Source organism: Triplophysa rosa, linkage group LG4 (genome assembly GCF_024868665.1).
Source record: "Triplophysa rosa linkage group LG4, Trosa_1v2, whole genome shotgun sequence".
NCBI classification, from domain to species: Eukaryota; Metazoa; Chordata; class Actinopteri; order Cypriniformes; family Nemacheilidae; genus Triplophysa; species Triplophysa rosa.
The window spans coordinates 22,839,042-22,863,819 of NC_079893.1; the positions used below are offsets into that span (position 1 = coordinate 22,839,042).

At 40.0% G+C, this 24,778-nt stretch overlaps 1 protein-coding gene across 2 annotated transcripts in view; it reads right to left on the bottom strand.

The window, feature by feature from the left end:
- The window catches only part of stox2a (storkhead box 2a), a 64,650-nt gene that overhangs the window by 38,260 nt on the left and 1,612 nt on the right, over positions 1 to 24,778 (bottom strand). The window contains exon 1 of one of the 2 annotated variants that reach the window (XM_057331337.1): positions 1,744 to 3,370. The exons of the other annotated variant lie outside the window; for it this stretch is intronic. Within the exon in view, the coding sequence (XP_057187320.1) occupies positions 1,744 to 1,921 (178 nt within the window). The 5' untranslated portion in view covers positions 1,922 to 3,370. Of the gene's footprint in view, positions 1 to 1,743; positions 3,371 to 24,778 lie in introns of those variants that run through there. 2 annotated transcript variants of the gene reach the window in all.

The following is a 24,778-nucleotide window of genomic DNA, read 5'->3' on the forward strand; positions in this document are numbered from 1 at the left end:
AGCTGTAAAGCTGTAAAGGAGCTGTCATATTAAAAAGTTAGAACGTAATATAATGAAAAATGCTTTATAGGTATAATACGGTATACTGTAAATGTTTCTGCCTCTTAGTACTGATAATTTAAACTGGTGAAGACTGAAGCATGCTTTCTGTGAATCCAAGTATCAAAACAAGTACAAAAGGGGTTTTGAAGCTCTTAAAATAAAAAACACTATAGGATCAAGTCATTGTTTTTAAGAAAATGATCAGCGTAGTGCTATACCCCCAGAGAATGGAACAGGTGGAATAGGTAATGTAACGTTTGGTTTACAAAGCTTCTGTTTGGTCTTAAAGTTATTATTTAATATAATTATTTCAAAATGTCGATTTCACATATATTAAGAAAATATAATTTGTTGTATCATACTTTGCTTGGTATTTTCAAGAAAATAAACAGTATTATTAATTTGTAATTTCACCATGTTGGAGACATTGTGCTAAAGGGAAAATATTTAGTTTAATTATTTATCCCCCTCATGTCATTCCAAGATTTTTTGAGAAATGTCTCTGGTCAATGGGGCCTAAGTGTTATTGAGGCACCAACATTCTTCAAAATATCTTTTTTTTGTGTTCTACATAAGCAAGACATTTCTCAAAAAATCTTATGTTGTGTTCGACAGAAGAAAGATGTTTGTCATAGACATGTTTGGAATGACATGAGGCTGAATAAATGAAGGTAGCATTTTCATTTTTTGGAGAACTATCTCTTTAATAAAAGTTATTTAAAAAAAACACTGAACTGAATCCAGATTAAAGAGATAATGTCAAAATAATAACAATGTGGTATTGTTAGATCACTGAGGTAGAGAATGTCAAGATCTCTGGAATACCAAAATGTACCGATTCATGGAAAATGCCCTGTACTTTGTTACTTGTGCTAAAGCTACAGTAGCAGAGCTTACAAACTTATTTCATTTTCCATTTTATGTGAACAATATAGTCTAAGCTGATTTCACACACAACTACTCATACACATGTGTTCTTGTAATTCAGTTGGGGGACCATTGAGTTAGCAGTGCTAAGGTCATGGGTTTGATCTCTAGGGAACACATACTGATGAAACGTAAACCTGCAGTGTACATCGCTTCGGATGAAATATTCTGCCATACAAACGTAAATGAAGTTTCATCTTGAAAAAAGACTCACACGCAAATGCCCATACAAACATAGGCTACCTACAGATGTGATGCAGCACTAATCTGAAAGGACTCACAACTTTCGCTATTATCATCAACAGCACTTCAAAAAGTGCCATTTCATTACTGAGGTTTCCTGCAAGTCTGACCAACTCACCAGCTAAGCCCAAACAACCAAAATGGAGAAAAACAGCCATGAAACCTGAGGCCATCTCACAATCTTCTCATTACATTCGTACAACACAGGGAAACCAGCTACCTGGAATGTTATTCGTGGTTATACAAACTTAATGCTGTAAAAACCTTGCCTGGACCAAAATGGTGGATGGATGATGCCTGACTTTTCCTGCATCTTTTCCTGTGTGGTTGTGAATGCTGTAGTGTGCTTCAAAAGCCCATTATTTGATGTCAATCAAAACATCAAATATAGCAACTTCAGATGCCCAGCTACCGTAAAAACAAACTCTGACGGACATCGACAGGTTCTAACGCTTAGCCAACAAACATTTAGTTCCCCAGAGTTTCTACAGCCTCTGGTCCAAGGTGAATCAGAGGTCCTGGGGGACCCACCTGGTGTTATGTAGCCCCGTGGAGAAGGGGAGATGTGGGTTGGAGGAGGGGCGGGTGGAAAGTGCTTATGGTGGTGGTAGTCCTTCTCACTACGAGAGCGAATGCGCTCCAAGGCCCGCTCCGATAGATCCGAGCCGGGCCATGCCCGCCTGAGGTTGGTGCTGCGGGTCTTCTTCATGCTGGGCAGGTTACCCACGAAAGAAGGGGGAAGGGGGAGAGAGGGAAGGGGGTAAAGGGAGGGAGGGGGTGGGGAGCAACCTGAGGTTCAGTCCCTCCCCCACATTTGCAGGGGACACCCCAGTCCAGGGATCAGGCTTGAGTCATGATAAGGGCGCTCTCGCACATGCACACGTGCGTACACATATACACACATACGCGCGCACGCACACATACACACACAAACTGGGGATGACACGCGGGCGTGCTCAGTGACAGGCGGGCTGGCTCGAGGTGGGCGTGGGAGCGCTGGGCCGGGCTGTCCTCCGAGGCATCACCCTTGGCTTGAATGTATCCCGCCGATCCCCTGCCAAACATCCGGATTCACATGCCACGAAGGGCACATTACGTCGCTAACTCTGAGGCACTGCGGGGATGGCAAAAAAGCAGGGCAATGGGGAGGCGGCGGTGGAAGACAAGGAGAAACGTGAAGATGGTTCCGGATGGCGCGTGCGTATGGATGAATACACATACAAGTTTAAGCAAGGTGCATCACAATGAAAGGATGGAGTGACAAGTGGCAGCCAGAGGAGGAGGAGAGGTGGATGAGGGAAGGAGTGTATTTTGGAGGGAGAGAGAGAGAGAGAGAGAGAGAGAGCGAGATAGAGGCCTGCCTGTTCAACAATAGCCCAATTCAGCACAGCGGCGGCAACCCCCTCGGACAAGTCTGCTGAAAAACAAAAGGCCCGCCTGGGAAAGAGAAAAAAGGGGGAGTGGGGAAAAAAAGAAGAAACAACGGAATGGCCTCTGAGGTGACCTCGAAGCTTTGGTGATCTCAGTCTGCAGACGAGCCCGTGTCAGCCTCCCTCCTCCCCAGCTCTGCCACTAGCCTCCGTTGAAAACGACGCCACGCGCGAGGGGAGGGCGGAAAAAGCGCGATGGAGGGGTAGGTAGAAAAACGGCAATTGCAGATGCAGAATAATGGTCCTCCTCTTTTGTTCCGCAGTAATTCCACAGTAAAGGAGGACGGCGCTGCGAGGCTACGCGTTCATTCACACGACTACATCTTGTCTCCGAGGCTTCCTCCTCTTTCAATGCTGCTATCGTCGCTTCTGCTAACACTGCTGCTGCCAGCACCTTATGAAAGGGGTGTGTGTATATGTGCGTGTGTGAGTGTATATGTGTGCGTGTGGGGGGAGGCAGGAGAGCAGCAGAGCAAGCGATCGAGTGTGTGAGCGCGCGGCAGAGGCTGTACGTGAGCGTGCGTGTTTCGCCGTGTGATTGAGATGAAGTGAGCAAGTTAGCATGGAGCGGCGAGATTGTACGGTGGGGGGGAGTAATAACAGGTTTAAAGAAGGAAATAAAAGATGAAATATGTTTAGACCAGAGCAGGTGTCCTAAAATAGCATTACATAAACACTGCATATCCTCTCTATCTCGCCTCCATTACATCCTTTAGTTCCATGCTAAATGAACCAATGTAAGCATCTTATTAATACTCATGTAAAATCACACGTATGTAAAGCATTCATACACAAGCTCAAGGCCAAACCAATAAAGACTCTCAATCCTGATGAAAAGAACAATCTATATGGGCATAAACACTCTAAATGTTCATATTTTTAAAGAGCTAGTGAAGAAATCACATATGCCCTTGCTAAACATAATTTATAAATTACGTGTAAATTCATCTATTTATAATAGCACGCACAAATCTAGATCAAAGAATCTCAAAGACACTAAATGCCCAGTTTGAAATCCCACGATAGCTCACCAGTATACGTTGTGTTTTGAATGCTGGTCACAACATTGGAATGGGGTCCTTAGCATGTTTCCAACTTAGCTTAGACGGCAAGACCCTAATACAACCAACTACATGGTTGACCAACCTCACCAGCTATGTTTCTCTAATGAACAATGCAACCGGTAATACTACCAAACTTCCCCTGACAACCCCAGACAAGTACCAATTCAACCAATTAAAGAAGTTTTTCAGGTTTTCTGAAACAGACAGATCAGGACCTAATTTAAAATACCTTGATTCTGGATTGTGAATAGATGAAATCGTAGAAAGTGAACTCATTTTTACGAACTATATACAACGACACGCGCAAAAATTTGACGGTACTTGAAACAACAAATCTGAAATGCAGAAACCACAACTTAGAGTGATAGCTCACCCAAAAATGAAAATTCTGTCATCATTTACTCACCCTCTTGTCATTTTAAACCTGTATGACTTTCTTTCTTATGTAGAACAGAAAAAAGATCAGTTGAGGAATGTGCCCACATGTACGTCTATAAGATGTCTGCTAATGATCTGGAAAACATCTGATAAATATCTTAGAAAAAGCAGTTTTACATAGATTCTAAATCATAAACATCTAATACAGACATCTTGTAAATGTCTTTATGACATCATAGGAATCATCTCAGAGACGTATTGCAGATGATCAATACTCAAAAAATATACATGCAGACATTAAATAGCTGTCTCCAAGAAGTATGTGTTATCAGGCTTGGTAACTGAACAACAGTTGTACCCATTAACTTGTATGGACATAAAACCAATGCAAGTCAATGTGTACCGCCGTTGTTCGGTTGCCAACATTCTTCAAAATATCCTACATTTTTTTGAGCCCATGACCTTGTACCATGCTCTAACCACTGAGCCACAAGAAACCTTCTTTTGTGCTTTGCCGAAAAGAAAGTCATACAGGTTTGAAATAACAAGAGGGTGAGAATTTTGATGACAGAATTTTCATTTTTCTGCGAATCTGTCACTGTAAGATAATTTGGCTAATAGGCAGCACATACATGTTTAAAAGATCTTATGTAGTGCACAACAAACACACTGGATAACCGAATACAAAAATGCAAGCAAAAATGATCATAATACCACAAATATGAAGTATATGCCATATAGTATACTAACGGAAATGCAATTATACCTATTTTATGGCTAATGCATATGAATTAGCACAATGTGAATCATACAAAAACATACAATCATCAGAAAAAAGCGAATGCTGATGCCCCATCCCTAAACCTAACATTCACTGGCACTAATGCAAACCATACAAAATGTACAAATTCATACAATTGCCATGCGATTGTGTTACATTTGTCACATTTCACCAAATTCACAATATCCATCCAAATATATAAGAATACACCCCAATAACTGAACTAGACAAATGAGTTCATGATACCAGCAGGTGCCATGTTTGGGAGATGTTCTTAAATCAAGAGGAGGAGGAGGGGTTAGAGGCCAACTAAGCATGACAAAACACCAATGCCTTCCCTTCAATGTGTTCCCACCCCTTTTGCAATTAAAATGACAGAGAATGTGACCACAGCACAAACTCCCTTCAACAAAGCGCTACACAGACTAAAGGCTAACAAGAAGCAAGAAGGGGGTGTGACACTACAAGCTGTGAATGTGACCTCTATGGGCTGGCCTTAAAAGTTGGGCTAAGAAAAATTTCCAAAACCTCCTTACCTCAGATGAACTTGCAATGAGCCCAGAACCTGTAGCAGAACGGTATCATTATTTGTGAACTTGAAGCCTAAAATATTTTCCTAATATAATAATTAATATTATATAATAAAAGTATATAATCAATTCTTTGGTGCTTTCTATCTTGTTGTTATTTTGTTTGAATTGTGTGTGTGTGTGTCTGTGTATATTGTGTGTGTGGACTCCGTGTTTTGTATGTGGGTGTGTTTGAACCGGAGTGTGTGTGTCTTTTCACCTTTTTTGTTTTTACTTGTATAACTTTAAATGTTTTGCTTATAGTCAATATGTTTCATGTACAGTCGCTTTGAAACAATGAAAATTGTAAAAAGCGCTATATAAATAAAGTTGACTGGAATTCTACTATTTTTTGAATCTCTGTTACTTATATTTTATTTTCCTTTACTTATGTAAAGCACTTTGAGTTGCTACTTTTAAAGTCACTACATAAAATAATCATTGTGGTTTTGTCTTATGTGTACTAATACCCATCAGAGCTATAATTTCAACTACAATATAAATTCCTTCTTGTGATAAAAATGTAGAAGATTGGTTGAGCCGAGTTCTAGGCTGTTATAAAATACCCCCATTTATAATTTCGCATGCTCAAAGTCAAATCTGACCGTGGCATTAGCTGTTATAAAATGCACTGTAATCCACTGCTTCTTAGGGCTTATTGCTTTAATACCTATGAAACAACTGGCTCAAATATGCAATAATAAAATCCATTAAAATTCTCTGTAAATACAATAAAATTTGTATAGAAGACAATAAAGATAGGTTTTGAAATACAAGTAGTATGTTTTAGGGATGCATGATAAATTATCAGCCATATCGGCATCGGCCGATAAATGGTAATTTTGAATGATGATAAAATTTAGGCCGATATATTATAGCCGATAAATCATAAATAATTTCCTCTGGTTAAACTTCTTCAGCTGCATGCTGCTCACAGTTAAAATACAGTACAGTTCTATTTTTATGTCGTGATCATTCACTTCACTTACTGCTATTAGAAAAACATTGTTGAAGTAGGTACAGTATGTAGATACAGTATTTATGAATGTGTAAATAGTAGGAACAAAAGCATATTGTTTGAATCAGACTGCTGTCTGAATGCTTTCTGTCTTGAGACCTGTTAGAATTTTTCTGGGTTGCTCTGGACGAACATCTACAATTTGTTTATTAAATAAAAAATATACCAGAAAAGTTTGAAGGTTAAAGAATAGTTAACTAGTGTAAAGTAGGCTTGGTACATGATTTTCAGGGGGAAAAAAGAGAACTAATGGTTTTATTTTTCAAATAATTGCCTTTTGTTTCAATCTTAGGGAATTTTTTATTAATATTTAGATAATGTATATCGGCCATATATCGGTTATCGGCTTCCAATGTTTAATGATCGGTTATCGGCTTCCAATGTTCACTGGTAACACCATATGACAAGCACCTTTCTGTCCACATTCACTTTGATGACTGAGCAGGTTCATCTCAGGTATGAGGAGAGAGAGGCCTTCAGCTAACCTCCTCCCTGCACTGTCCTATCCCTGTCTGCCTGCTCATCAGCTGAAATCATTAACTCTCTGGTCTGGCAGCGCATTGGAGAACGGAAGATGGGGTTAGAGGAAGAGTGAGGAAAAAAGAGTGAAGTTAAAGGGGAGGGGTGTGGGCGAAGCTGCTCTGGTTCATTCATACAAAAAGAAAGGGAAAAAACACCAGCCATCTTATTTCTGAGCTGCAACAGCAGCCGTAACCATGGCGATGTTGCTTGATGAGCTCATAGGCTCTGCAGTAGGACATCTCTAAAAGGTGAATGGTGGAGACGTTGCTGAAAATATGGCGAGGGATTGAAGCGGCTTTTCATGTGGTAAATGCTTTTGCATTGATTATAACAAAACGTTATTAATACATATAATAATGATTGTTATAATGACAAAAAAAAAACATATTAATAGTTTTACATTATGCTAATAATAAGCATTATAAATGAAAAAATATCAAATCAGCTTGTTATTAGATATGAGATGCAAAAGAAAATCTTTGAAAGGAATTGTTCACATGATTTACATTGCACAAGTCAAATGTCCATACAATTCAATATTTTTATACAAATGCTTTGTAATGAATCAAAGCTTTAAACTGTGTCAATACCAAAATTGGTCATTATGAGGTTAAAGTATCAAAAGACAGACTGTATTAATATTACTTTAGATTGAGTGTCTCAGGTCTATGGTCAGCTCTCTATAGTACATTAAAAAATAAATACTAAAAAACAAATACTAGGCATACTGACACAAAAGCTCCTGGATGCAGACTAAAGATGCTCCATACCTCTAGATGGCGGCAATGTATCAATCCACAATAAGATTCCAACCCGTCAAAGCTCTCTGTCACAGCTAGACAAGTAGGCAAATCATACTTCTTTACAGAAGTGTTTTAAAACAGCTTCTTTATTCATCAGATTTTTGAAGATGTTTAAACAAAATCATCATATAAGAACTGAACACACCACTGATCACTGCAACATGAAATTCGGACCATTCTGGATGCTGCATTAATAGTATTTTGACAAACAAAATCACTTTTTAACAGTTATTATAGTTCTGCTATGAATCATGTAATTTTAATTCATTTTGACAGTGATTTGATGCAAATGCATGCTTTAGTTGGATCAAAAATGAAAAAAGACATTTTACTTTAGAATATGATGAATCAAAATAGGTTAAAATATATTAATATTTGTATATGTTTATTTTGATTAGTTACGATTTTAATACTTGCAAACTTTACTTATATAATACATTTTTTATAATATAATAAATTCATATAATACATTCTACTGTATAAGGGTTGTTGACAAATAAATCGTACCATGTGTCCTATGGTGCAACAGCAATACTTTTGAAAACAAACAGTTAATGAAATATTATTTTATATTATTCATATTTATAATATAAAATAGCATAAGATTGATTTTCCTTCATTGTTCATTTTTTTCTAAATGTTTGTACCATATGTGCAGTTTATTTGTCAACTATAAACATTGCATCAAACCTAAATTCCCAGTTTAGATAAAATCTAAAACTCTTAATCTTATTAAAGCACCCAAACTAAAATAGTCTTTTCTCCCGTCATGTGTAAAGCTTGATTACAGGACATAGTTCAAGACAACCACCCTAATACAAGTTGGAATTCTCTCGAGTGAGTATGACCTCAACAGCAGACTTTTAAAAAGGCTTGAAAGGAAAAACTGCACTAATGTCCTTCCTCCTGTCAGCTTAGTTTGAATGGAACGGAGACAACCAGCCACCTCACTTGACAGATCCACAGCTTGATTACAACTTATTAAAAAGTGGAGGTAAAAGAAATCTAAAAACAAAAACAAAAAAAGAGAGGGTGAGATGGCAGATTTTTCAAGCTCCAAAACATTCTATAGGGTGGAGAATGAAAACTAGTGGTATTGAATGAATGCTTCATTAATAGAAAATATCTACTGGGCCCTAATAAGAAAAACGCTAAATGTTAAGGTTAAACCTTTTGGATGAGTAAGAGCCCTCCAGATCTAATACAATAGACGTCTTTATCAAATGTTGGGCAAAAGAGGAAAAACTACTCCTAAGTAACATTTGCAAATATTAAATATTCACATTTTTATAAACGTTCAAATCATGTCAGCTGTGAATTTAAAAGGATGTTTTTTTAAAGGAAGCCTGTAATATTCACAAATTCAAGTATTTATTTTTATTTGTTTATTTACTTTGTTCGTAAAGTGCTTGGCTGCAGCAGTAGAGACCAAGAGAGTGGCAGCAAATGCTATCCCCCAAAACGCCCAGGGTAAAAAGGCAACCCTTTATTCGGGAGGGGCAGAAAAGGCGGGCCTTTTTTGTATGAATGAACCAGAGCAGCTTCACCCGCACCCCTCCCCTTTAACTTCACTCTTTTTTCCTCACTCTTCCTCTAACCCCACCCCCCGTTCTCCAATGCACTGCCAGACCGTAGAGTTAATGGTTTCAGCCCTTATCCCCAGATTCAGTTCTGCTGAGTATAGCCAGGGATTGGGAAATGCAAGTTGATTTAAACCACAGACTTACTTTCCCCTTGGAAATTGCAGCAACCAATCTGCGGCCGGACATGGTCCTGTGGTCCAGCTCCATTAGGACAGTCATCATAGTTGAGTTGACTGTACCAAGATCAGCTTCAGCTCCTGGACCCAACGGTATACCATACAGGCTCTACAAGAAAGCCCCTGGAGTGTTGAGGTACTGTTGTAGATTAATGGCTGTGGTATGGAGTAAGTAAAGCAAGTAATACCAAAATTCTGGAGAAGGGCAGGAGGCATACTGATCTCCAAGGAGAAAAACTCCTCAACTATTGACCAGTTTTGCCAAATTAGCCTCTTGAATATGAACGGTAAGATGGTTCTTCAGCGTTGTGGCCAATAGACTCTCAGCATTTCTGAAGAGTAACAACTTCATCGACACTTTAGTGCAGAAGGCAGGCATGGGGGTTCCTCCGGATGTTTGGAACATGCTAAAATCATCTGACACAAGTTGTAAATGGAAAAAAAGGAGAAGACAGACCTGCATGTGGTTTTTCTAGATCTTGCCAATGCCTTTGGATCAGTGCCGCATAAGCTGCTGTAGACAGTCTTTGACTTCTTCCACATTCCAGAGCAGGTAACAAAGCTGATTAAGGCATGTTTTCAGGATGTCCAATTCTGTATTACCACACAGGAAAGGACCACCACGTGGCAACAGCTGGAGGTTGGCATAATGGCAGGTTGCACAATTTCACCACTGGTTTTCACAGTGGCAATGGAAATAATAATCCGGGCATCGCATTGAGTGTTTGGAGGAGAGCGTTTGAAAAATGGGTTGCGCCTACCTCCAATCAGGGTATACATGGATGACATGTCAACTATCACAAAACCAAAGCATGTACAAAGTGGCTGCTGGATAAGCTCCAGGAGAACATTAGTTAGGCACAAATGGAGATCAAACCCAGCAAATCCCGAAGCCTTTCTATTGTCAAGGGCCGGCTTACCAACGACAGGTTCTGTATAAAGGGCGAGCCAATGCCAACAGTCACAGACGAGACCATCAAAAGCCGTGGACGGTGGTATGCTGCAGATCTTAAAGACGCCGAAAAGGTGGAATAACTCAGGCAGGACACAGTCAGTGGACTCAAGGAAATCAATAATACAGCTAATGATGTGGCCAATTTTAATGTATGAGCTCACGGTGTCTCACGCCAAGAACCTGGAGAGATTGCTGAGTACACAAGTGAAGAAATGGCTTGGGCTACCAAGATGCCTTAGCAACATAGGGCTGTACGGGAATGGAGCGCTCTCTCTTCCCATTTCAAGCCTTGTGGAGGAATATAAATGCACCAAAACAATGCTACAGATGATGCTCAAAGAATCCTGTGATTCTTGTGTAAGAGATGCTGCTCCAACAGTAGCGACAGGGAGGAAATGGAACCCAGCAACAGCGATAGCAGATGCGAAGGCAGCCTTCAGAAATAGGGAGATCGTGGGACAAGTTCAATACGGCAGAAGGAGACTTGGTTTGGGATCAACCACACCCACATGGTGAAAAGCTACACCAAAGGAACAGCGTCACCTGGTGGTGGAGGAGGTTTCGGCCTCAAGAGGAAGCAAGTAAATGCACCAGAGCGGTCTCTCAAGCCCAGCAAGGCTGCTGGATGAGGTGGGAAGGCAATGAACGGCGTAAAATCACTTGGAGTGAACTGTGGAGTATGGAAACAAACAGGCTATTCGGGAGGGGCCAAAAAGACGGGCCAAGCCCTTTTCCCCAGATTCAGGTCTGCTGAGTATAGCCAGTGATTGGGAAATACGAGTTGATTTAAACCACAGACTTACTTTCCCCTCGGAAATTGCAGCAACCAATCTGCAGCCGGACATGGTCCTGTGGTCCAGCTCCAATAGGACAGTCATCATAGTTGAGTTGACTGTACCTTGGGAAAAGGCCATTAATGAAGCATTTGAAAGAAAGAATCTCCGGTATGCCAACTTGGCAGTGGAGGCTGAAGATCGGGGCTGGACAGCGAAAGTGTTCCTGGTGGAAGTGGGCTGTAGGGGCTTTGTTTCCAATTCCACTACAACGCTGCTTAAAGAAGTGGGGATCAGAGGACAGGCCCAACGGACGGTAGTCAAAGAAATTGCCACTGTTGCTGAGAGAAGCAGCCACTGGCTGTGGTTGAAACGTAAGGACACAATATGGGCTGCCAAATGACCAGGTAATAAAATGATGTTGTGTGTTTAAATGTTATGCCATATGGAACCGGGGGCACATTAACGGTGCCAGTGGGGCTAGAACAGCCTTAGCCAACTGAGTGGCATGGATGATTGCGCTGAGGTTTTGGTAATATGTGGTAATGTTATGTCATACGGGACTGGGGGCACTGAGCATGCATTAACGGTGACAGTGGGGCTAGAACAGCCTTAGCCAACAGGTTAGCGCGTATGGTTGCATTGAGGTGTGATGCCACCGAGCTACCAGCAAAGCAAGTGTTGTTGAGGCTGCAGCCACTAATCTGGATGAGCTAATTGACACAGGAAGTGGGGTTCAGAGGACAGGTCCAGTGGAGGATAATCAAGAACTGGCCAGGGGTGTGGAATCATGCTTTCCTGTGGCTCAGTGGTTAGAGCATGGCGCTAGCAACGGCAATATCATGGGTTCGATCCCATGGGATTGCGCATACTCAGATACAATGTATAGTATAATGCAATGTAAGTCGCTTTGGATAAAAGCGTCTGCCAAATGCATAAAAAAAGAGGAAGCCACTGGCTGTGGTTGAGGTGGATGGACACTGCATGGTCTCACAAATGACCATGTAACAATATGACACACACCCAGGTTTGATCAACCTGCGGTGGGCCTCCCTTGGTTGAGGGTGTCTTGTGATAAAGGGCCAAAACACCCAATGAGGCTGAGGTGCACAATTTAAGATGTGTCACATTGTTGGGAACCATACAAAGGGCATTATCAGCAGCACCTCACCAAAAGGCATCTTTCACCCTGTATAATGGATGTGATGAAAGTGGGATCAGACACAACTCATGAGATGATAATAGCAAGAAAAGCATAAATTAAGTATAAATTTGCTATAGGGCTGTCAAACGATTAATCGCATCCAGAATAAAAGTTTGTGTTTACATAATATATGTCTGTGTAGTGTTCATATTAATTTTGAATTAATAAACACATACATGCATATATTTAAGAAAAATATACAATATTCTTTTTTATAAACGTTTATTTATCATTTCAATTATTGGCAAGTATAAATAAATACATCTAAATATTTCCTAAATATATATACATGTATGTGTCACGACTGGTGGTGAAAGAAGAACCCAAGCGCAGGCAACGGCAGTGAAGGGGTTAACAGATATATTTATTTTACAAAAACAAACAAAAACACCCACAATGGGGAAAACGAAACTGATATATATATATATATATATACACACAAAACAAGACTTCCCACGTGGGGGCAAAACGTAAAATCAAAGAGAAGCAAAAACCTAACTCAGAAACTTGACACAACGTCTTAAAATAAAACAAGGCAGGACAACTAAAGCAAAAACACAAAACTCAGTTCACGAACAAGGCATACAACAGGAACATGAGCGTATACACAACGCACGCCACATACATAAACGTAATACAAGAGCACAGGACAAAGAAACAAGAGGGTATATATAGGGAAGACAAACGAGGGATAATTACATGGGGCAGGTGTGGGACATTAAACACTCAGGGAAAGATAACGAGGAAACGAGATGGCGGGAACAGAGACGAGACACTGGAAAAACACATGAGAGGTAAAAACATAAACATCTCATGGCCTTCCCACATAAAACCCAAGGACTCTGCCCCGATCACGACTAGAATTTCATAAACAAGATGGTGGGACCGTGACAGAGCCCCCCCCCCCTTAATGAACACCTCCAGGTGTTCACCAAGGGGTGACTAACAAGACCTGACAGACTGGACCAAAGACAAAAACCAGACAAACATGGTGAACAAGACAAGGGGCAAACATGACAACAAGACCACAGGACTGGGGTGGGACAACAAAAACAACAAACATGGGAGGGGGGGTGGGGCAAAACAAGGCATAGGGGGCAGTCCATGGGGGTGGGGAATAGTCCCAGTCCCCGGCTGCGCTCGAGGGCGCTGAGTCCTGGGGACTTAGGAGGAGTCCTGGGAGGGACAGTCTTGACCCTGGGAGTCTCCCAGGGACGGCTGGAAAGCCGGCTGGACAGGGCTTGACGCCGGCTGGAAGGCTGGCGGCGAGCTGGACAGGGCTTGACGCCGGCTGGAAGGCCGGCTGGACAGGGCTTGACGCCGGCTGGAAGGCCGGCTGGACAGGGCTTGACGCCGGCTGGAAGGCCGGCTGGACGGCCGGCTGGACGCCGGCTGGACGCCGGCTGGATGCCGGCTGGAGCCGGCTGGACGCCGACTGGACGCCGGCTGGACGCCGGACTGGACGCCGGCTGGATCACCGGACTGGACACAAGACTGGACACAAGACTGGACACAAGACTGGACACAAGACTGGACACAAGACTGGACACAAGACGGGACACAAGGACTGGACACAAGACTGGACACAAGGACTGGACACAAGACTGGACACAAGACTGGACACAGGCTGGACACAAGACTGGACACAAGACTGGACACAAGACTGGACACGGGACTAGACACAAGACTGGACACGGGACTAGACAAGACTGGACACGGGACTAGACACAAGACTGGACACGGGACTAGACACAAGACTGGACACGGGACTAGACACAAGATTGGACACGGGACTAGACACAAGACTGGACACGGGACTAGACACAAGACTGGACACGGGACTAGACACAAGACCAACACAAGACCACAAACAGACACAAGACCAGACAAGACAGACACAAGGACTAGACACAGACTAGACACGGACTGGACACAGGACTGGACAGGATGGACACAGACTGGACACAAGACTGGACACAAGACTGGACACCGGCTGGAGCCGGCTGCACCGGACTCGGAGGCCGTCCCCCTCCTCGGCTTCTTCTTCCTTGACCGGCCCCAGGACATGTGGCCGGTTGCTGAGAAGCGATGGGGAGCCCGAGTAGCTCCGACCGGAGGAGTCGGACGGGGAGTCCCACGACTCCCTTCGTCTGCGCCGGCCACGGATGCTGATGGGCGGAGGAGAGCTGCCGGGGAAGAGGCGGACGGTGCGGCCATGCCGATGACCCCGATCTCCATGACGCGACCCTCCGGGATCCGGGTAGGGGAGATGGATTGGGTTGGGCTGAGACGCTGGGCTCCGGCCGATTCATGGCATACCGAATCATGTCCGTGAAGCCCAGCGGTCTCAGCATCCTCATCTCCTCCCGAGACAGCGGCTCATTCAGTCCGCCGTTGAACAGGGCCATCTGCTCAGTCTCGTCATGGACCATCTCCCCTGCGGTCTCGAAGAATCGATCTGCGAACTCCAGGACATCGGAGTAGCCCTGTCGCAGACCGCAGAGGAGATGGGCCTGCCTGGATCGCCTAGCCTCCATCTTGCCTGCTGGGTTCAATGATGGCTCTTGTATTCTGTCACAACTGGTGGTGAAAGAAGAACCCAAGCGCAGGCAACGGCAGTGAAGGGGTTAACAGATATATTTATTTTACAAAAACACAAACAAAAACACCCACAATGGGGAAAACAAAACTGATATATATATATACACACAAAACAAAAGACTTCCCACGTGGGGGCAAAACGTAAAATCAAAGAGAAGCAAAAACCTAACTCAGAAACTCGACACAACGTCTTAAAATAAAACAAGGCAGGACAACTAAAGCAAAAACACAAAACTCACAGTTCACGAACAAGGCATACAACAGGAACATGCGCGTATACACAACGCACGTCATAAACGTAATACAAGAGCACAGGACAAAGAAACAAGAGGGTATATATAGGGAAGACAAACGAGGGATAATTACATGGGGCAGGTGTGGGACATTAAACATTCAGGGAAAGATAACGAGGAAACGAGATGGCGGGAACAGAGACGAGACACTGGAAAAACACATGAGAGGTAAAAACATAAACATCTCATGGCCTTCCCACATAAAACCCAAGGACTCTGCCCCGATCACGACTAGAATTTCATAAACAAGACGGTGGGACCGTGACAGTATGCTTATGTGTATGTGTTTATAAATACAAAATCAATATGCACAGTACACAGACATATATTATGTAAACAAAAACTTTTATTCTGGATGCGATTAATCGCGATTAATCGTTTGACAGCCCTAATTTGCTATGTATTTCTATAATCATATATCCCCCAAACACAGAGGATGCCAACCCGACGAACCCAGTGAAACCTCGGACCTCCTTTCCTCTATTCATACTCTTGACTGCTCACCCTGTTATACATAAGGCGTGGGAAATGTCCTATTGGGCAATTAATTATAACACCTAGTCCTATTAAGCGAATGTATTATTATTATTACATTCTTGTTATTAATAATAGTATTATTTGCCATATCCAAATCCACTTAGTTGTCTGTGGTCTGAACAGCAAAAATAATAATAATTATCATATTTTCAGAAACCTGATTCAAACCACATCCATGTGTTGCAGGGTCTTTAGCTATCTGCTTTCAGTCATTTATGTTGAGTATGAGTTCAGGGGTCTTCAACCGGGGGTCCGTTAATTAAAAATTCAGAATATATGCACATATCAGACTCTCCTTAGTCTGCAGACTAATGATGTTCTGCAGAAAAAAACTTGTGTTAATTTTCGTGTAACAGCCGCGACAATGCTGATCCACGAGAAAGACAACGAAGCTCAGAAAAAAAACATTCTGTGGACGCCTAAGATTTATATTACATTTGTGTAAAAGTAGAAAGAAACCTCTCCTTTAACATAACATTGCTGTGACAATAGGGTTGTTTCTATTTAAAGAGTAAGTAGCATGAGATCATGAAAATTACATTTCATGCAGTGTGTTATGTTGCAGTGTTTGAAAGTAAGCTGTCTGCCAAGTTGTAAGTCCGAAGGTGAATAAATAACAAAGTTATTGGCTTGTAAAAATGGGAGTCGACTCTGAATCATGCAAACAAGACATGAGCTAGTCCGAGTCTCTAACCGCCACGTATCTACGTCACTAGTCCCCTTGCTACGTTTTGCTGGGACTGCCGCGAAAACTTCACTAGTCTCCTCCCCCAAAACCCTGTCGCTCGTTCGTGATGCGTGTGTATCATGTCTAGAACCCGTGTTCTACGTTGTGAAACTAAGTCCGTCTTATTTCAACTACCAAAGGATGAACTTCTGAGGGAACAATGTTACAATTCATTTTTCAAACGATACCAAAGGAGTATAACCCCAGGGTTTTACTGTGCGCGTGTCATTTCACCGAAGATTGCTTCAATAATCTTGGCGCGTTCACTGCAGGATATGTGAAACAACTATCCTTGAAAGAGGGGGCAATACCAACCTTATTTGGACCTGTTAGCTCCACCGAATCACAACCTGTAAGTGTGACTATTTATTTTTGTCTTAACTTCAAGAAATATTTGTGTACCTTATGTCTGTGTTTAGCTAATGCATATAACGCTATCATTAGCATGTACCGTTATTTCTGGGGTATTACAGTTTGTTTATCTTGCTATTAACTCGGCTAATTTAATTGTTCAATCTATTAACTCTCAAAGTATTTATTTCAAAAACTGAGTCGAGTACTATCTGTATTGTAATAACATCTGAAGATACGAACACCGTACACTGTATGCCGTGTCAACTAGTCCAAGACACATGATAAACGCGTTTGACCAATCACAACAGACTACACCATCTGACCAATCACATGACACTAGGCTAGCGGATAGGAGGGGACTAGATGGATGAATCGTGGAATGAATCATTTTGAGAGTCAGACAAGAAGTATGGTAAGAATAACTGCCTATTATTACGACATATAGTGTTTTTACACCTTGTATGTACATAAACTTGTTGTTGGACACTCCATGAACCAAAGTAGGACCTTAAAAATCATATGCTACATACTCTTTAATATAAGGGGGTCCCTGCTCCATGCATCATCTAAGGGGTCCTTGCCCCGAAAAACGTTGAAGACCCCTGATTTAAATAGTATGTGGTTTCGCACAAAGCATGTGCATGAATGGGTGAATAGTACTGTTATGATGAACATGAGTAGAGACTGAATTTCTAGATTTCCTTTCCACATTGTCAGCTATTCATGCTAGAGTCATTACTATGGCAATCAATGTAAATAAACAGAATATTGACTAAATTATATGATTAAAATACTTTCAAACGGACATTATGGACTGGCAGTCCCAAAAATCCATTTTGGAATTTATTTATCTGTAATGTAAACAGCCAGATTATACCACATCTCCAACAGCATATAAGAATTCAAAATGATTCTGGATTTTAGGCATCCATTCAGTCTGTCTCACCAGAAACTCTTTTATCTGAATATACTGTATGCACTAACATTGTGATCGTAAATTCATAAATTTAATAAAATGAATCATCCAGAAATGTTAAGAATAAATTCCTATTGTAGTCCAAGAAGTAATGACACGGAAAATATATTTTTGTACAGCACTCCATTAACGCCTTAAGACTGTTCATAAATCTGAGGAACAAACTGACATAAGAGTTGCTGACTATTGTCTTTATCACAGTAATTTTCCCCTTTCAAAGCACTCTATAAATGTCAGAATAACATTTCAAGTGGGAACTTGCCAGGTTGTAGAATCTCCACAGGCTGTCTTTCATTTAAGAGTACAAGTTTGACTGAATGAAACAGCTTTAAAAGCCTTTGTGACTTGCTAACTCTAATACATTCAAGAAGGAGAGCATTCAAAAGAGGGGAGCTGAGATTATGAATGGGATAAAAATGTACTATCAAGGTACCACAGACTTGTTTGGTTGTAACAAAAAAACTGCATCCAAGCCAGACAAACCAAATAACTGTGAAATTAATACAGATGACTTTGTGCATCTCCAGTTTAAAACACTGAGCAGAGGATTGATAAGTGTGTAAGAATGGCACTTAGTGAGTCAACACTCAAAGTTCTAGCAAGGTGATACATGATTGAAGAAAAGGTGAAGAGTGCAGATTAGGCTCCAGGGTAAAGGCGAGGTTTGCTCCATACAGATCACAGAGATCGGTCTCAGATCTCCTCACGGGCCAAAGATCAAAGCCACAGCTGGGCTATCAAAAGGAAAATTAATCAAAAGTCTATTTTGCTAAAATGGGAGTGGCAGATGGACAGACAGGCTAAACATACACTGTAAAAAACAACTAGTAAAATTTACTTATTTTTTGTGTGTAAATTTGCACAGTTTTTTAAAGTAAATCACAAAATCTTGACATAAAAAATAAGTAAAATTTATAAAAAACTTTACAAAAAAAAGTACATTTTATAGTTGTTTTTTTACAGTGTACAGTCAATGAGAGGCAGAAAAACTCAAATTTTATTTCAGTTTGCATAGACTTGTTTGAAAACTAAAAGTTATACTGAAATGCAAAATGTGTTTGTCAAGATCCTGTCTGTGTTTTGTCCGGTAGTTTGGACTTTTAGTTTGTTGCTTTTGAGTTCCTGCTTCCTGTCCTGTTTTGTAGTCATTTGTAGTTCTTTTGTTCATTGGTTCCCTGTTGATTGTCACCCAGGTGTGTCCTGTTAGCCCTCTTTAGTTTGTGTATATTATACCCCAGTGTTTCCTCTGTCTAGTGTCGATTGTTGTAGCTGGTATGTTATGCTTCGTGTGGTTTTGAACTTATTATTTCTCTGTAGATGTAATGTCACTCTGTAGACTTTATTAAATTGATATTTTACTGCATTTGGATCCTCTCCCTGTTTGCCTGCCTATCCACACGTTACAGTGTTGCAATAAATTGAAATTTTAAATTTTGTAATGCTATAATGTGTCTTAAACTAGTGCATTGTTACCAAAAAAGAATTTGGGACAAACAGAAATTAACCACAGCAATCGAGACAAAGCAAAAAATAAAACTTGACATTTTAACACATTCAGACAATCTCAATATACAGGTAACTGCAATTGTACGTGACATGTCATAAATATGTACAAATTTGTGAAGAGAAATTTACCAAGAATGAATTACGCCCGCTGACAGGACAATAGATTATTTGCAAGACTGTCTGCATTGTTTTAGGACCCGATTTACAAGTAATGCAAATCAGCGAACGTTGCAAACATGCCTAAAACTTTAGTGCTTAATGGAATTGGCATGGCATAAATCCCAATCGTGTGATCGGCTCATGAATACCAATCTGTGGGAGATTCAGCAGATTACTGCATCACATATACTGACATCCACTAATGCTGGGCGTATGAAGGTATATACACTATATTGACAAGAATATTGGGATGCCCCCTTCTAATGACAAGGTTTGACTAATTTAGTAGTCATTTCTATCATTTTTTAGTTATTTCTGTAAGTTCAATATCACATGTAACATTGAGACATATTCAAAGTGTATTGCAACTAGCAAAGCTTCAGGCTAGTGTGTGTATTTGTTTAAAGGAACAGTTCACCCACCCCCCTCAAAAAAATCTGCCATCATTTACTCACCTTAAAGTTGTTCCAAATCTGTTAAAACATTGATTTGTTCTGATGAAGACAGAGAAAGATATTTGGAAGAATGCTTATAAGACTACCATTGACTATAGTAGGAAAAATTACTTTATAATTTTTTGTTCTGTTGAACACAAAAGAAGATCTTTTGAAAAATGTAGGAAAGCAAACTGTTCTGGGGGAACTATTGAGTAACATTGTCATTTTTCTTACTATGGTAGTCAATGGGGTCCAGGAACTGTTTGGTTACAAGTATTCGTCCAAATATCTTTCTCTGTGTTCAACCAAACAATGACATTTATACAGGTTTGGAACAACTAGAGAGTGAGTAATTCATGACAGAATTTTCATTTTTGGGTGAACTATCCCTTTAAAGCCTTGGTGAAAGTCATAGATTTACAATAAGACATTAAAGCGAACCTGCATGGGTATCATTGTCCCAAACACAACATCATCCAAATATGCAGTAAAACAACCGACAGAAAGCCTTGCTCAGCATGACTCACAGTTGACTTCTCTGACACAGACATACAGAATGATTTACCCTCTGTGGATAATCAGGTATGATCATGACACATCTCACAAACTTTAAAGCCTGCAGGGGAATGTACTAGGAGCAAGTGGAGGCATCACAAAACATTGTGAACCTGTAACACTCAAAATGTTCCTGTCAAAAAATATGTTTTGTTTCTAAAGTTGTGACTTTGGGTGTCCACATGTCTCTCCGCGATGCTGATTTGGTGATCCATTGACCATTTCCCTTCATTCTGTTATGCACTCCTCCCTTTCCTGCAATTGAAGACAAGGCATCTAGGGCTCCCCATGTGTCAAACACAGTTCCCTTCCTGTCCCCCCGCCTTCCTTCCCATTTGCACCAAAACCAGACCTGTTTTTTAGCGGAAAGCCACTAAATGCTGCCGCCACAATCCATGTGTGTACACGACTCAGACTCAGCATTCTGATATCACGGTCCTTGTATGTTTCCACCCAGTGACAAGTTAAGGAATTTGATCTATGGAGAGCCATCAACATTCAAATAACCAAGCACTAACACAGATGCTTTACAATGAAGACGCTTGATGAGGAATTCTCACTTTCTAACAAATGACTATCATGCAGATGCTTTAAAGTATCTGTTTAAGAATATAGTTAGGGCCTTATGGTTCGTGTCTCATGAAATTCAAAACTTCACGGTCTCTGGGCAACCTCCAAGTAATACAAAAACATCAGAGGTAGCCATCCCAATCTACCCAGAGTATAAATCTTCAAGCCATTCTAGTCCGACACCCACAAGAAAATATGAGGCTTTGGGTTACGCATCTCCAATTTCAAATAATTTAGAAGAAATAATGGCGGGGTATGTTTTCACACTTTGCAGAAACTATGTTCATACCTTGAAAATGTGTTTCCATAGCTTAATTCTCAAGGCTAGAATGTATTTTTGTTATCATTGTAGGTATTTGGTTACATCCTCGGGGAATGGACATACTGATAAAATAAAAGCTTGAATGCATTGCAAATCACTTTAGACAAAAGCCTCTGTCAATTCATAAAGGTATGTCATGTAAACGTGGTACTGTAATGTCCAAAAGTCTATTTAACACCTGATCACATATTTATCTTTTGTCACATGTCTTCAAGGTTGCGATTCATTTTATTAACCAAAATGAAAGAAAATGCTAATTTCTGTTCCCGACAGACAAATGAAAAAGCCAGAAACCCACTACTCCCCACAATATCCAAACATGTTCCATCCTTGCATGTAAAAAAACACTGAGACTGTTCCTGTCAAGAGCTTTGATACAAGCTTAAGTCGAACTCAGTGTCTGCAATTAACACTTTTTCTTTAAGTTTTACAAGGCAGGGTTCAAATAAGATGTGAGGTGAGGTAATGTCACCATTGAAAGATCTGTCATTTAGCACAAACAACCTCCCATGCATATTCACACAAACAGGTATGCAGGTATGAACTCAAGTTGGCACTACTTATTTATCATGTTTATGATAATCACACACCTGAACAGCTCTGTGCTATTTCAAGACAACATTTTTAACTTTAATGGGAACCTTCCTTGCTGTCTAGGTGGCTGTCTGTGGGCAGAGGTAATGTCTGGGTTATATTGCTTACAAAAATACATTCGTAACTTTGAGACATACTTCATTGGCCCTGTTTTGCCGCAGATGATAAACAAAAGCAACTTAAGAATAAAAAAATCTATGAAACTGACAGCAATTAAAGTCTGGAGGTGCAACATCTTCACATTGAATCCCAAATCTCAATTTAAGTCATATAGGAGTTTTAAAATTCTACGGCCCGGTTTCATAGACAAGGCTTAGCCTAAGCCAGGACTATGCCATAGTTAATTTAGGCTATTTAAGTCGCTTTTATTAAAATGCCGTAGAAAAAAACATTACTGATGTCCATCTTGAAACAAAACAATGGCACTGACATATTTTAAGATATGTCAGTGCCAGTTATTTTCAGTCAAGACAGCTCAAAATTAATTTTAGTCTCTTGTGCCCTTTCTGTGAAACCGGGGCTAAATGTTCTTGGATCACAATGGGTTCAGATGATGTTTTAATGATTTACAATCATAATTTAAAAAGCAAAAAAAGAAGATAAATAAATAAAATATTTAAAAAATTGTAAAGTTACGACTTCACAAAGTTGAAACTCTTTGTGTTGTCAATTCAGTACAGTGTTTCGCTTTGGGTATAATATAATTCCACATAAAATAAGTGACAAGAACTTCTTAAGTTACGCCAAAAAAAGTAAAACAATATACTGTATGTCTGGTCTTGATCTTTAGCCAGAAATGAATATAAAAGATTGTAAGTCTTCTCAATTAAAGCAAATATATGACACAAAATCAGCACAAAGCAAATTGTAAAATGCTTTTTTCCACTAAAAATAAAATAAACTTTACGCAAAAAACTGCTCAAAATTTTTTTCTAAAAAACTTTCATTGCAACCTGTGTTAGCACATATTAAAACTGGAACTCAAAGATGGATGAAACTTTTACCTGGTGTTTTAAAAAATGAATAGAATAATAAGTTTTGGTGAATTCAGGGATTGAATTCAGTTTAAGTGGCACAACAGAACACAAACGGTCATAACTGAAAACCACCTCTGCTTCTTTCAAATTAAAAACAAAAAGTTCAATTCTCAATTTCAGTGCAAAACATGATCAATCAATCTCTTTATCAGTGTGAACGCAGCTCAACCCATTCACGGCAAAGAACCCAAACTCAGATCTACAAACACTAAACATATCACCACATTCCAAAACAGACCATTTAGTATCAGCCAGGTGGAATGAGAAGAATTTCTCTTTGAGTTGCAATAATGTGTACGGGATTGCTTTATGTTTGCACAATCAGTGACTGGAGGCCCACATTTTCAGTCTCACCCTTGAAACTCTCTTTTGTTTATGCAGCCTTGAACCCAAACCAACAGTCAAGACAATTACATGGAGTTCAGAAGAACAAGCCTCGCATGGCAAATTGTTACACCATGAGATGAGACAATTTTATATTTGTGTTCTTGATATTTGGTCATATTTAAGTATCTGTTTATTCATCTAGGATGTGTTATGTTCATGCATATTTTAATTTATCATCACACCACAGGGAGTAACGTGATTGAAATTTATCATGAAACTTAACACAATCAAGTTTTCAATTTGTTTTGTGTCGAATTTTCAAGCAATTCACTGTAAAAAAAAGAGTTGAGTCAATTTTAAATAATAAGGCAACCTATCACAAGCACTGTTTTTGAGTTAACTCAACAAACAGAGACTAAATTTCACCCAACTTAAAAAATGATGTTTAAGTCATTAGTTGTCACAACATAGTCAAGTTTACCTAATGAACAACAGAACAAAATATGTTTTGTTGGCTGAACATAAATAGAGAATATAAATTGGTTATTTAAAAATAAACACATTTATTTGTCTTTTACTACAATTGTAGGCTACTTGTTTTCTGCCTCAGACAGACCAAAACTTAACTGTTTGAACAGTTTGTGTTGAGTGCAATTAAACTGGTTTTGGTGTTGGGTCGTGCACTTACACCTTAACATTGAACACACAAACCTCAACCATGATAACAATCAAAAATAAATTAAGCCAGCAAGAACTGAAACATCAATCTTTAAAAGAAAAACAAATAAGAAACACAGAATTGAACATGCTGCAGTGCATCCTGGGAACTTTCAAACTCTTGCAAAATTGTTTGTTCAGTATACACAGTTTTGTAAATTTGCCAAACTTTCTGACGCATTTTGGCCAAACACTTGAGAATCCAGTCAACAAAATAATCATGTTTAGGCATGTTTATGCTAATTTTGTTTAGTAAATGCAAAACAATCATTTGACTCCTTTAACTAAAAATCTATGTTCAAGTTACTTATTTATCTTTGTAGGGAGAACATTTTGCAAATTGGATTTTTTACGGTGTTGGACTAGAACAATCCACAGAGATTAAGAACAACTATTCAAACTTTGAATGATGGAGATTCAAAGGAATGCTCTAACTATGCTGTAACTTTAAACCTGTTTCTTCAAGCAAACATCAAGATGAATGAGAGTGTGTTAAAGCAAAGAATGGGAAGAACAGAAAAAACAATACATACAGTATATATATATATATATACTGTATGTATTGTTTTATATATTATATATACATATATATACAGGT